This window comes from Talaromyces stipitatus, genomic scaffold (genome assembly GCF_000003125.1).
Source record: "Talaromyces stipitatus ATCC 10500 scf_1105507295555 genomic scaffold, whole genome shotgun sequence".
NCBI classification, from domain to species: domain Eukaryota; kingdom Fungi; phylum Ascomycota; class Eurotiomycetes; order Eurotiales; family Trichocomaceae; genus Talaromyces; species Talaromyces stipitatus.
Genome location: NW_002990116.1, coordinates 1546602 through 1560097, shown reverse-complemented (window position 1 = coordinate 1560097; position 13496 = coordinate 1546602). Strand labels below are relative to the sequence as shown.

The window sequence follows — 13496 nt, the reverse complement described above, 5'->3', positions numbered from 1 at the left end:
TTGAATGTGTCCGAAGTTCTAGGCTATATGCATAAATTAAAAGGTAGTTTAGGTACGGGAAAATAATATTTCAAATATAATATGATTATTCGACTTCTATAGTCCAAAGAATATAAACCTTGAAATATTGTTAAGTCTCTTTGTAGGTCTGGCTGCTTTTCGCAAGGCTGGGTATTTGTCCTTGTGCTACATCTAGGTATGTACCTTGGTATAAACTTATACGTATACGGCAATCAACTGAAATAACTTGTCGGTTTCAGCCCTGGAGGGCATGAGTTGGGGCTTATGAACCTTACTGCTAATTTCGTCATAGCATTCATTCTACGCAAAATTTTTATGGCTTTAATTCCTGGAAATTGTCCGCCAGTTCGAACAGGATTATAGTATTGACACGAACAAGGACTCGGAAATTAATGCATATAAGTATAGCAGACATCACGATTTTAAGCATGAAATATGAGTAGAAGCTCCGATATTAAGCCCAAAGAGTCATTGATACTGGGTATATCTCTATGAATGAACAAACAAACTCTCGTACCTTCGTTTTCTTGCACGAGAGATGAGCTTAAAGAAGTGTATTAACACGCATCATCCCAATAGCCACTTTGGATTTGATCCCAAACATCATAACCATCCAACAAAACCATGCCCATTCCAGACCATAGATGCGTCTCCATGTGACAGTGCAACAAGAAAGGTCCGGGATTTTGCACAAAGTATCTGATTGCTATCCACGCTTCCCCTCGGGGAGAGGTGACAAATGTGTCTCTGTAGAGAGGCATGTCAAGGAAAAAACTCTGCGGACTTGCAGCAACACCTTCGTCGATGGAGGACCAATTGAAAATACCCTGTGCGGCGCCGATCAAAAACATCTTGTTCGAATGTTTATGAATTGGGTGAGGGGGCTGAACAGGCGTAATTGATGCGTCCCATAAGCGCAATTGATAGACGATATCGACCCAGGTGTTATTTCTGGTGGCGATTTTGAGGGCATTCTCGAGGCCAGGGGAGTCCTTGTTGTATAGAACTGGTTCCATACTGTCAAGATCCGCTGGAAGGGATGTGGTACCGCCTAGGGACCACTGCCAGGAGGAGTTGATACGTGATAGATTCAACAAAAAGAAATCATCTGCCTTTTCAGCAGGGTGGATTTCTGGGAAAGGGGGTAAGACGGAAACATTCAATGCAACAACATCGGGGGATGTGGGCTGACCACCATAATTGATATAGGGCACAGATTTCCTGGCATTATTCTCAGCGCCCCGATACTGCAAAGTTGCATAACCGGCAATAATTTGGTTGCCACCGGTGTCGGTAATGGTGATGTTGTAGTTGGCAGGCTCCTTATCAAGTTTGATAAGAGCAGAATACCGCTCACCATTATAGAGTTCGAATGTGTCAGCAAGCTGAGGCTCTATGTACCTGCCATCCACTTCATAAATCCACATTGGGTGTTCGTCCACAGAAACAACTAGTGCTTTTTCACTAGCTGCACCGATGAAGTTCAGACTAGCCCAGCCATTGCTTGGGTCGACTTCTACTGTGGCCCTGGACCCCTCGCTAGCCACACAACCCTCGTTGAGTTTAGCGGGGAGCTTTTCTGCGTGATGTTCCCAGAGACCCTGAGTACCAGTGACAAAGGGAAGACATCCCTTATCAGTGACATTTGCCTGTAGCACATGTTGGACAGAAGCGGGCATCAAAGAGATTAATTCTCCCTGTGGCGGGCAATAAACGGAACCCTTGCCTTGAATTAGGATGCTGTCAGAGCAACTGTATTTGAAAGTCAGTCACAATTATGCATGAACCCTCAAATACGTATCAGTACAAGAAGCAAGGGAGGTTACATACAAAATGTCATAACCTGTCTGTTTCATTGCATCCATGTACTCAAATGAGGTATATTGAGTCCAATCCGAGACAATAATGAGCTCTGCATTCTGAACTGCATGCCTTATAGCGCGCAGCTCGGTGGTATCAGTTGTAATCATTTCGAATGGATCTTCTGTCTGTTTAGAAGGCCTGCATTATAGTCAATTTTGAACTTCCGTCAGTAAAAGTAGGTGATGAAATGATACCAGTCCCAGCATACGCCTCATAGGATCTACTTACCGGATACGAATTGCGCCATAGAGACCATCTTGCAGAGTAGCCATGTCGTGGGAATGGTACCAATAAGTACCATATTCATTCGCATGCCATTGATAAATGAACGTATTCTCTGGTGCTATGGCCCACTGAGTGAGGCCAGGTACTCCATCTGCCCATGCTGTGTTTTTTTGCCTGGAGGAAACACGTTAACAAAGGTTCATTGGGTAGAAAATAGGAATAAACGGGTTATTTCTCATACTCAATTCCGTGGAAATGCACGCTGGTATTGAATGGTAAGTGATTGCTGACAGTTACCGTCACATCGTCCCCTTGGTCCAGAACTAACGGTGGTCCTGGGAATTGTCCATTGACAAAGATCATCTGTCTTTCTTGTCCATTTGGGGCACCCACCTGCCATGTGAGGTCAAGGTCAAAGTGGACACGAGCGCCATGGGTAAAAGTGACTATAAACGCCACAGCTGGCAACACTCGACGCGAAAGTGTCATAATTGGAGTGTTTTACAACACAACAGAACAAAGGCGAAAGTGAGAGCCTCTTTCAGAGTCAAATGAAGAATGCAGGGGTAGAAGTCGCACACGAATTGGAATCAATAACCGCCCCCTTGACTGGGTGGCTTCCTGTGTGGAATTGCAATTTGATATACCTATAGCTGATACATTGCTGCGGCTACAGTAAGAATATCCGACAAGAGGAAATAGCATAGAAAGAAAAATATGCATTCAACATCAAAATAACCGCATTGGGAAGGCGGTATATTCAAATTTTGTTTTCATACATTCCGAGCTAGTGTATAGATATGTCCGGACGTGGATGTCCATATAAAATAACATTCCTCGGCAATTCGGGCCGTCTCCGTAAACCCTAGTTCGGTCCCGTTCCTAGATATTGAGCAATCGGTTCCAGTTGAAGTCGCAGAAGATTGATGTTAGTAGATTCTAGCGACAATTCTAGAAATCAACCTCTCGTTATTGCCACTTAAGACTGTCTCGTTCTCGATCAAAATGACGACATGTGGTTGCACGATCAGCGAGTTTCTATCTTTACATTCAGGAATTATGAACTAGTACGGTTTCAAGTAGCATCCAGAAGCCATTTCTTTGTTTACGACGGCTGTGTGCAGTTACTAGAAAAGATGATCAACATTAAGAACTACTCATATCGCATGGTTCATAAACCCGAAATCAAACACACAACATCCCAGATACCTGAATACATGTGCTAGAGCTCAGAAAAGATACATGCCAGCTATTTTTGCCGGTTCTATGAAGCTTCCTCCAACAGGTGCAGTTTGGCCACCATTTGTCGCGATATAAAGTATTTCCCATGGCCCATTGTGGACGAACTGAACAGTGGTTGGCCCTGCAATATCAGTTGAGTTGATGCCACCGTATATAATGCTTGTTGGATAATTTTCATCATCAAGGTCAATTGCGATAATAGAATTTTGGACGAAGGTCGCCATAAAAGCCACACTTCCATTTGGAGCCAAAGCAAAACCATCCGGGACAATAGTCTGGTCGTTCAGAATAGTTTCTATAGGTCCAACGGCAGTCCCCTCCTCGAGATCAAGAGGCACACGACCAAAGACTTTGTTTTGGGTTGCGGTGAAGTAAAGATATCCGTTTTGCATGCGCAGGTTGTTCACTCCAGCTAGGCCGTCGTCTTGAATCACAATTGAGTATTCGCCGTTTGCCGTATCTAGCTTGTAGAGTGCACCCTGACCAGCGTCTGCAATGAGGACATTAACAGTATCTCTCGTCTTTTGAAATGTCACCACTCCATGTAAGAATTGAGCGTCGGGAATTGCAGCAATCAAGTTGGCCGTACCGACACCATCTCCGTCGATAGAGACTTTCCAAGCTGAGAATGAGCCTGCCTCTGGTGTGAGGGTGGTAGTGTCCAGGTTTCCAGCAATGACAACGTATTCGTCGTCATCAATAGATGAAATCCCGATCAAGTTATTCGCGTCCGAGATGTTCGTTGCCACCTGAGCAGTTCCTTCGTCCACATTGATTGTCCATACTTCTGGTACATCGGTTCGGGTTATAACGAGATCGTTATTCGGCCGATTAGCAATATTTGCAATCCATGATCCATTATCTTCAAATTGGAAGGCGGTGAAGGGACTTGCTTCTGCGTCTCTGAATCCTGGTGTGTTGCTAGCTAGGGATAACAAGGGCAACACCCCAACACCCAGAACAGAAATGGCTGATTTCATCTTTTGAGAGTATTCCTCGCTGCAGTACAGTTAAAAATCTTCGAAAGAAAATAAACTGACTTATATTTTCAGATTGTAAATACTTCCTCAAAGAAAGATATGTCATTGTTAAAGATTTCTGTTGGGGTATACTACGTCTATTAGTATTTCAAGGACACTGGCCGTCACCAAAGAATTTTCTTTCATTCCAAACAAACATTCCACCGTCGCGCTTGCTACTGAAATCAGTTTCCAATCATCCGTTTCTTTTATGCGAGTCTGGACCTAGGAGACAGGTATATAAGATTGCTCCTTAGTGGCGACAAGCCTTGAAGACATCCTCGAACTGATACTCATTCCAACGAACTGTAGGCTTCAAACCGGCAAACTTCCATACTCCATCCACCTTGCGATAGTAGTGCTCGTTTGTAGCGTGACCATGACCCTTGACCTTGACCGTTTTTAAATCAATGTCGGTGTAAACCTGGTGGGCAGCTCGTAGTTGGTGGTGTCCGACGACTTCGGTATCAGATATCTTTTCCCACCAGGTTTGGCCAAGTAGATGCTGGGTTTTGACTGTGGGATCGCCTAGGAAGCTTGGATCGGTGATCATTTTCATGTACTCATTGGCAGTTATTGAGTCCCATCGGGCAAGCCCAATTTGGGTGTAGTCGACCTGTATGATAGTAGTTAGCCAGGATCGCAAGTATTCTTCTCTTGACACGTGTGTGCCTGGCAGCAGGTGACGTACTGTCAGAGTTGGAGCAATGATTCCCCTGAGTCGATCCCAGTCCTGGAATTATTTTAGTTTCTGCAACTCCGTCTTGTAAGCATCGAATGGCCTTGGCTACCTTGGAGTCATAGCTGTCTGCCCAGTCGAAAACGACCTTGGAGAGTTCGAGAAAATCTGGTATAACTACTTAGCGGTCAAATTTCAATAGCTGCAGACACATAATTTGCTAGATGTTACCTTGAAAGCTAATGTCCAGGTTTGGTTTCCCAGAGCTCACAAACTTTGACGGCTCAACGTCCTTTGTCAGAGATGGTGCCATGCTGAATCCTTGAAGATATTTTCGTTTAGATATATTGACAAAGGTTGAAACCAAATATCTTCTGCGGCACAAGTCAATACTGCCTGACACAGTGACAAATTTCGAGTAAACGTTCAGATCAAACGTGGGTGAGAAAACGGAAGAGCTGACCCCGGACGAAATCTGCGCTTTCATTTATGGAGTCACCCTACTACGTAAATTAAAGTAAATTAATTCTGAATTTATAGATGCAAGCAATGCATGCTATGATGTTACGCCTCATGTCGTTGCACCAAAACCAACCAGCTTGATTTACATACACATAGAGAACAGACGAGGATGGCCTATGGGAGGCTGGGAACCGACTACGTACCACCACACCTGCGGCGCAATAACGACCCTATGTTAATAATATGGAAAAACATACAATCAGGTTTTTCCGGATTTAGAGAGGAGATTTGTTTGTTTGCCTGTCTTCCTTAGCTTTGCAACGTACCCTAAAGAACCACATATAAGTGTTTCCGAAAACGGAAAGTTTCAAGCCCAGAATGTGACCAAAAGCCATATTGTACCTTAGGTCGAGGTCAACACATGACCACTGTGCAATTTGTTTGGACGCATGCAACACATATCTAGGCCCTCTGATTTCAGCAGGGGTAGCTAAGTCGAGGATGATATCTTTCCATTTTTGGAAAGGGGGGCACGCTCGCGGTCGTTAATGTCCTATACCCCTACTGCAAGGGAATTCCGACACGAGTAACCATTCTGCGCCAAACGAACCTATCGTGAAATACGCTACGTAGGTTCTGAAACGGTTATTTGTAACCAATATAACATACTCTTCTTTCCCCTCTACCACTTAAATAATCCTAAAGAACACTCCACTTCTTCCTTTATCTTCTCATTCATTTATCATTCACAATGATCGCTTCAAGTAACAGCACAAATGACAACGCTTGCCATGCTACGCCACGCACCCTCCTTGGTAAAGTAGCGCTTGTCACTGGAGGTGGGCGCGGTATTGGCGCCGGTATTGCCCTTGAACTCGCTAAACGAGGGGCATACGTAGCCATCAACTATTCGTCCAGCGCCAGCTCTGCCAACCAAATTATCCAGTCTATCGAGGCTGAGGGCTCTCGCGGTGCCGCTTTTAAAGCCGACGTTACAAAAATCGAGGAGATCGAGAGTTTGTTCAACAGTGTGCACCGATACTTTGGCCGCATCGATATTGTTGTTTCCAACGCGGGAGTCGAGAAATTCAAGCCATTGAGTGAAACAGCCTTAGAAGATTTCAACGAGGTTTTCAACATCAACACTCGCGGCCAGTTTTTCGTCGCCAAAACTGCCCACAAGCACATCGAGCAGGGTGGTCGAGTGATTCTGATGTCTTCCATTGCCGCCGGTGTCAGTGTCCCAGGCCATGCTCTGTATGCCGGTAGCAAATCGGCCATTGAAGGCTTCACGCGCTGTTTCGCTGCCGATTTCGGCGAGAAGCGCTGCACAGTAAACGCTATAGCGCCCGCTGGCATCAAGAGTGATATGTGGCTGGCAAATGCTTGGCGATACGCCGCAGGCTGTGACAAAACTTCTTCCTTAGAGGAGATCGAAACTGCTTTGGCAAACGGTAGTCCACTCAAGAGGTGTGGTGTTCCAGCCGATATTGGTCGGGTCGTTTGCTTCCTTGCCAGTCCAGACGGTGAATGGATCAATGGTGAGTCTTCGCCTCAGATCTTTCTAATAATATTATATAGATTACTAATCGTTGATGTTATTTTATTTAGGACAAACTATTCCTGTCAACGGAGGTGCCAATATCTAAACCAACTACGTCCCAGGCAGAAACCTGACAACTACACTTCAAATATATTCTGCAGTTTTCGGTTTAGAGTTCGTTATTTGTCTTATCTGTAAATACGCTGGTATGGAATTCATATTCATACCTAGGTACAAGCTATTGCTCCTTATGCAAATACTAGTATTCTATTTTTACCAAGCCTATTTGAGTAATCTGTTATGAACAACAAAGCACTGTAGACGTACACGTTGACGAAGCATATCTGCTCATCGCCATTAGGATACATACCCTTGAAAGTATTTATTCTAGGAGTCTAGAGTTGCACAATCTATTTTTGCATTGAAATCCTGCATGAAGCATCGATGTAAGGCTAAGGCTGTAATGGCAGTTGGACACGACAGCCACAGACGTACAAACCAGCTTTAATTGCGTCATATATATCCAATAGGCATATTAAAAGATTTCCGGTAATCATAGCATAGGATCAACAATGATACGGTCGAAGCACATGTTGCGCCTCGATAAGATGATCCATGATGAACAATAATTTCCTAATTAGGACATGGTTTCCGTTTTCGGAAAGTGTCTGGACACCAAGACCAAGGAGGCAATATCTACGAAATCTTAGCCCTTGTGCAACTTTTAGACAACAGTATTTCAGCCCCCTTGCTGTAGAAATTGTAATTTTTTTTATAATAGATGTCATTCAAGCAACACATGATTTGAATGCATCCGAATTGCACAATTGGATGCTCAAACTCGAGCAATGTGGATACAAAGCCCTATCTTGGCGATCGAACAGCGGTTGCAATCGGAAACTGGGACAATGGAATGCATGCCTTTCGTGGATCTTACAAAGCTATATATAGGCATATGGAGAGTATTCTTAGCCCTTGTTTCGAGGTAAGTGGGCTGAATCTGGCCACAGCCCACGTTCTATCTGCAGACGGAAGATACTTCATTCCGACCTTGGAAACGAGCCCTGATGACACATTTTACCTCGATCTAAAGAGAACACCAGGAGCGCATTTGGACTAGGCTTACACTCACTTTGATTTCAAAGGTTTTTAGCTTCAAGTACAAAGGGCAAACATCAAGGCGATGAGTGTCTCTCTGCTCAATTTTCCCCCATTCTGCCTTTCTTTCTCTATACTCTCTCTTCAATAGTCCTTACCCTTAATCAACAAGATGATAAACTGGATTTTGGGTGACAAATTCTATGCGATTTATCCGCACAAGAACTCAATCAAGGGTTTGTGGGAGTCGAAATGGGAAGCAGCTGTAAGAAGCATTTATCCAGCCTCTAATCCCGATAAAAAGTGTACTTACACTTCGGAAACAGTGCCTAAAAGCCGTCTACCCTTTCCATGACGGTGCTTTCGAAGATTTTAAGCCCATCTTCGAAACCCTCATTGCCGAGAATATCAATGACGCGTACACGGACGAATATACAAACGCATTTCTGCCCACAGCAAAGGCACTCGAGACCAAGGCTTTCGAAGCTGCAGAACGCGGTATTTGGGATAAAGCAGCAGAGTACTACCGCCGTGCAGCAGTAGTATATCGCATCTCACGCTTCCCCTACGTTAGTACCATCACTGAAGGCAATACTGTCACAAGCCCTCTCAAGCGTGCCGCCTTCGATCGCCAAAAAGAAGTCTACCTCAAAGCCGCTTCTACATGGAGTCCGCCCATCAACGAAGTAATCATCCCTCACAAGTACCGTGCGGGCAAGGATGGCGAGACCATCCCACTACTTATTCGCATTCCACAGCAAGCGGATATAACCAACCAAGTCCCCGTCGTCCTACTTATGACCGGTCTAGACGGATATCGATGCGACAATTCTCAGCGCACCCACGAACTTGTTGGTCGCGGATGGGCAACTGTCATCTGTGAAATTCCAGGTACAGCAGACTGCCCTGCTGATCCTGCCGACCCAGAATCAGTTGATCGGCTGTGGAACTCTGTGCTGGCGTATATTGCCTCCAGACCAGAGTTCAATCTCAAGAAAATTGCTGCATGGGGTTTGAGTGCTGGTGGTTATTATGCTGTTCGAGCTGCTTCGACTCATCGCAACCAATTTTTGGGTTGCGTAGCACACGGACCGGGTACTCACCATTTTCTAAGCGAAAAGTGGCTAGAAAGGATTGATGATCATGAGTACCCATTCATGTGGGTTTCTAGTCTCTCTGGAAATACAGTAATTGAACTAGTGTACTGACGAGATATACAGAATATCCAAGGCCATGGCTGAGAAATTTGGCTTCCAGAACGTGGAAGATTTCATAAAGGATGGACAAAACAAGTTTTCACTACTAGAAAATGGCATTGTGAAAAAACCTTCATGCAGGCTTCTATTGTTGAATGTGGGTGTCCTACCCTTGTTTTCCCATAGACTATTCAGGAACGGAAATTAACCATGATTGACAGGGTATCGATGACGGTGTAGTTCCAATCGAAGACTCTTTGATACTGTTCAACCATGGAAGTCCCAAGGAAGGCCGGTATGTCACTTACCCATATAAATATGTATTAACGTTGTTACTTTGCAATCTACTAACACGTGTCACAGTTTTGTTGAGAAATTGGCACATATGGGCTATCCAGACACCCTGGCCGTGGCATACGAGTGGTTCGAGAATCTTCTAACCAAGGGAGATAATCCAGGATTGCGAAACTGAGGTATGCTACACAGGGTGGGGAGAGATACTGCATTTGGTCCTTATTTGCATTGTTATTTCGTTTTTTCATTTTCATTTTACCTATCGAAACATTACCGAGCCCTGCTGGAGGGTAAGTGAGGAGATTGGAACAGACGGTACGTATTTAGGACGCACTTTCATTTTGTATTTAGCTGTCGCAAGTCATTATTGAATTAATTATTCTCTATATTTCCAGGGCTCTGTATCTACATATGTAGGTAGATGACAGCCAGTGTGCTTGTACAGTATGAGACTTCTTCGGGATTTCCTGTGCCGAACTCCATCGATTGATACACAAAGTTATAAACACCAACTTTTGTAGTAATATATTAAGAGATAACTCAAAATCCAATGCTGCTATGTACATCATGAATGCATTTGAAAAAAACATTAAAATAGACGTATCTCTAGGGAGTAGTGAGTATGCCACTTCTCGAGTTCCAACGAGTCGTAAAGGAATGATAAGAACAGAAGTGAACGTCGAATAAAAGAAAAGGGTGACTATTATGCTCTAAGAGGAAATAAACGAGTGAGTACCTAGCTAGGTAGGTAGGTATAGTTGAAAACGGAAATCAGTTGATATTATTTATGGGAACGTAGGTGGCGGGTAAGAAGCCCTAATTCGGAGTTAGCGCGGACATAACAGTCAGGAAACCTAGTCCATTGGCAACATTTGAGCAAAGAAAATGAGAAAAACTTACCCTGAATCGCCTGGATAGATATAGTTATTTGCTCCCTGTAGGTTTGTTCCCTGCTTTCCTGCCGCGTTTCCGCTAGAAGGCGATCCATAGGCATCACAGATACGAATATGGTCTTTTGATCTGTACATATTTTGAAATTGGTCTGGTGCCTCAATTATTGTAACCACAAATCCGGCTTCAACATGCCATTCAATATGGCAATGTAAGAGCCAGACACCGGGATTGTCAGCACGGAACCGAATAACAGCATGGCCATTATTCTGCACCATGATGGTGTCACGTATGACCGGAGTGGAAGAGACATTCGCGTAATAACCGTTAAAGAAGCCGCCGTCAACATTAGTGCGTTGTAGAACCTGAAACTGATGGCCGTGCAAGTGCCACGGGTGAAGGTTATTGTGGTAGTTGTTAATCACAATTTCTACGACGTCGTTATGCTTGAGGATAATCGGGTTCACGTCCCCGTACACAGCAGGGTTGTTGTAGTACTTCGGGCCGATGGTTAACGCTGTGTAAAGTGTAGGCACTTGTTGGGGCATATAGGTCCGACCATTGATCGTGAACCGGCTGATTCCGTTGATGGTAGTGTGACCAGTATTGAGAATGATTTGATGATCCACCGGTTCCAGCAGTGGCGTGCGATCATATGGCACAAACGACAAGTCATCAATAAAGTCAAACTCATTGATAACTGGAGGCGGTGGTAGCGGCAAAGACTCATCATACACGAGCCATGCAGTAGCATTAGGGTTATAGTGTTCCGGGATGGGCTTGTTCTCGTAAACGAACATCATATTGATGTCAATGGTATCCCAGAAAGCATAGTTTTTGCTTGCATCATCTTTGGTCTTGATGAGAACACTCATACGTTGGCCGGGGGCAATTCGAATGTTCCTCTCCCCCACTGGGTAGGGTTCCACCCAGACACCGTCGATTTCCACAACGGTCATTTCATGGTCGTCAAACAAGAATGCATGGCCAGGCCAGTTTCCAACGCAGATGAAGCGGACCAAGTATGTCTTGCCTGGTTGGACTTTGAACTGTGACTGTGTCGAGTCATTGATCAATGCAACGTCAGGGACCGGTTCATCCCCAGCGTTGCTCTGTGCATTGTCGGTCGATTCATACTGGTCAAGGAGCTCGGGCATCTCCTGGTGATACCAGTCTGTCAAGGTGACTGTAAACTCATCATCCCATTCAAATGGAGGACTTGGATCGTGAACAATCAATGGGCCGCGCAAGCCATCGGGATACTGTCCCATATTATGTGAATGATACCAATATGTACCAGCTTGATCGAGCTAGGATGACAAGTAGAATTAACGAGATGTCCACAGTGGTAGAAGCCTATTGGTTTTGGATGCTTACCGTAAAATTGTAACGGATAGTTGACCCGGGAGGAATAGGGCATTGGGAAACATCTGAAGCGCCATCCATAGTACCGGAAGTATACTGATGTATGCCATGCCAGTGAATAGCAGTAGACTGGTTTCCCAGGCTATTCGTCACATCCACAATCAACCGGTCACCGACATCAACATCGACTTGTGGACACGGCCATTCATTATTAATACCAATTACCGGCCTTTCATAGCTATCCGGGGCAGCATTGACCCAAGTAACATCCCACTGGAGGTAGACATCCTTGGCGGCAACAAACTGCACAAGGCCAGAAACGAACAGTAATGCAAATGAAGGAATCATATGAGCGACTTATATCTCTGTCAGCCCACAATTGAAAAGAAATGTAAAGATTGACTATTAGTTGGAAGTAACGATCGAAAAGGATTGAGAAAAAGGCACAAAAACGTCAACTTCTAACGATTGACTAGACGGTGCCGAAAACCTACCAGACAGGAGAACAGAAAGAAAAAGGATAGACTCAATTGCTTCTATTTATTCGAACAGAATAGCATGAAGTTATCCAATAACAGGATGTTTTGATTTAGTCGTTTGTGGAAATACCGACGCGAAGCACAAATTGAGATTGCGGAATGCTTATATTCTCGCAACATCGTCAACAACAGAACGCAATTCGTCGAAAGATAAGGAGGCTGACCTGAAGATCTGGACACACGTAGAATTCCGCTAGGATCAAGTGGTGGGTAGTCGAATCTCAGTCTATAGGTGTAGTTAGAGTGCCGAAATACCCCTTGCATCTGTTCAGAATATTTCCGATAATGTACCTGGTGATCAATTGGCGAGAAATAAACAAATATTTAGAGCAAAATAAGATACATAAAAGTATTTCTAGAGACTCGGAAGATTGCAAAAGTATAACATCGCCGACCTTCATCAACGGTTACATCAAGCTCGCTATTTTGCTGTTACATCTCATCCGGAGGAGATAGCACTTGAATGATAAGACTGTAATGCAAATTCCCATACTGGTAATCTTCGGAATTTTGCTTATGGCTATGCCTGGTGAGACATGGGGTAGTGGTCCTCCACCCTGGTCGAGATGACTTGAACAAAAGTCAACTCCTGACCTGGGGAATTAGGGTGATGTTCCAGTTGCTGCGGTAAAGATGAGGTGGGAAAGCAATTCATATTTCCCAAGGTTCCTCTGCCCAATTAATTGGGTTGCAGCAGTATCGTAACGTTGGTTGCTGATCACCAGTGTATCCGAGTACAGAGTGGTCGTTAACGGATAAGACTTCATAGTCCAAAGGAGAAGACTCGCACGGTTTCGGAAATTTTTATTAGGATCTCCAAAATAAGGCCGATAATTTTATCCACGTTCCCTGCTTATCTAGGTGCCAGTTTAAATGACCAATGAAGGGGTAGAAGAACCCGGGTCTTATGTTGGTTTGTTGTGTTCAAACCCTGATCTATTCCATGCACAACTTCATCAGGGATGCAGAATGCAGTAGTGAATTGCTAAATACCAAGGCTGCAAGTCACATTCAGACATATTTGATAGGACAAGGCAAAGATAGTGCATAGAAGATTAT

The 13496-nt window shown here is 44.4% G+C and overlaps 6 protein-coding genes across 6 annotated transcripts; 2 read left to right on the top strand and 4 right to left on the bottom strand.

The window, feature by feature from the left end:
* Positions 1-413: 413 nt before the first annotated feature.
* On the bottom strand, positions 414-2598 carry TSTA_116780 (conidial pigment biosynthesis oxidase Arb2; the record flags this gene model as incomplete). The annotated part of the gene is made up of 4 exons (XM_002481836.1): positions 414-1773; positions 1852-2022; positions 2113-2283; positions 2351-2598. 4 exons carry the CDS (start codon positions 2596-2598, stop codon positions 579-581), a joined length of 1785 nt encoding a protein of 594 aa, XP_002481881.1. The 3' UTR covers positions 414-578.
* Positions 2599-3323: 725 nt separating this feature from the next.
* Positions 3324-4437, bottom strand: TSTA_116770 (uncharacterized protein; the record flags this gene model as incomplete). The annotated part of the gene is made up of 2 exons (XM_002481835.1): positions 3324-4350; positions 4415-4437. 2 exons carry the CDS (start codon positions 4435-4437, stop codon positions 3339-3341), a joined length of 1035 nt encoding a protein of 344 aa, XP_002481880.1. The 3' UTR covers positions 3324-3338.
* A 152-nt stretch (positions 4438-4589) lies between these two features.
* TSTA_116760 (conidial pigment biosynthesis scytalone dehydratase Arp1) lies at positions 4590-5551 on the bottom strand. The gene is made up of 4 exons (XM_002481834.1): positions 5281-5551; positions 5162-5217; positions 5062-5103; positions 4590-4986 (listed from the first exon to the last, which is right to left on the bottom strand). Exons 1-4 carry the CDS (start codon positions 5534-5536, stop codon positions 4624-4626), a joined length of 717 nt encoding a protein of 238 aa, XP_002481879.1. The 5' UTR covers positions 5537-5551; the 3' UTR covers positions 4590-4623.
* Positions 5552-6262: 711 nt separating this feature from the next.
* On the top strand, positions 6263-7160 carry TSTA_116750 (conidial pigment biosynthesis 1,3,6,8-tetrahydroxynaphthalene reductase Arp2; the record flags this gene model as incomplete). Its single annotated transcript, XM_002481833.1, has 2 exons — positions 6263-7052; positions 7123-7160. 2 exons carry the CDS (start codon positions 6263-6265, stop codon positions 7158-7160), a joined length of 828 nt encoding a protein of 275 aa, XP_002481878.1.
* An 876-nt stretch (positions 7161-8036) lies between these two features.
* TSTA_116740 (conidial pigment biosynthesis protein Ayg1) lies at positions 8037-10034 on the top strand. The gene is made up of 5 exons (XM_002481832.1): positions 8037-8417; positions 8479-9311; positions 9373-9505; positions 9570-9643; positions 9712-10034. Exons 1-5 carry the CDS (start codon positions 8325-8327, stop codon positions 9818-9820), a joined length of 1242 nt encoding a protein of 413 aa, XP_002481877.1. The 5' UTR covers positions 8037-8324; the 3' UTR covers positions 9821-10034.
* A 384-nt stretch (positions 10035-10418) lies between these two features.
* On the bottom strand, positions 10419-12246 carry TSTA_116730 (conidial pigment biosynthesis oxidase Abr1/brown 1; the record flags this gene model as incomplete). The annotated part of the gene is made up of 3 exons (XM_002481831.1): positions 10419-10458; positions 10543-11843; positions 11911-12246. 3 exons carry the CDS (start codon positions 12244-12246, stop codon positions 10428-10430), a joined length of 1668 nt encoding a protein of 555 aa, XP_002481876.1. The 3' UTR covers positions 10419-10427.
* Between the last annotated feature and the right edge of the window lie 1250 nt (positions 12247-13496).

Bases quoted from the DNA above. Each gene is read 5' to 3' on its own strand.
- TSTA_116760 (XM_002481834.1), bottom strand. From the start codon at position 5,536: ATGAAAGCGCAGATTTCGTCCGGGGTCAGCTCTTCCGTTTTCTCACCC. The intron at 5,218-5,280 runs GTAACATCTAGC...TAGTTATACCAG, and splicing joins CCTGGACATTAGCTTTCAAG to ATTTTCTCGAACTCTCCAAG. The intron at 4,987-5,061 runs GTACGTCACCTG...ACTATCATACAG, and splicing joins TCATTGCTCCAACTCTGACA to GTCGACTACACCCAAATTGG.
- TSTA_116740 (XM_002481832.1), top strand. From the start codon at position 8,325: ATGATAAACTGGATTTTGGGTGACAAATTCTATGCGATTTATCCGCAC. The intron at 9,312-9,372 runs GTGGGTTTCTAG...CGAGATATACAG, and splicing joins GATCATGAGTACCCATTCAT to AATATCCAAGGCCATGGCTG. The intron at 9,644-9,711 runs GTATGTCACTTA...CACGTGTCACAG, and splicing joins GGAAGTCCCAAGGAAGGCCG to TTTTGTTGAGAAATTGGCAC.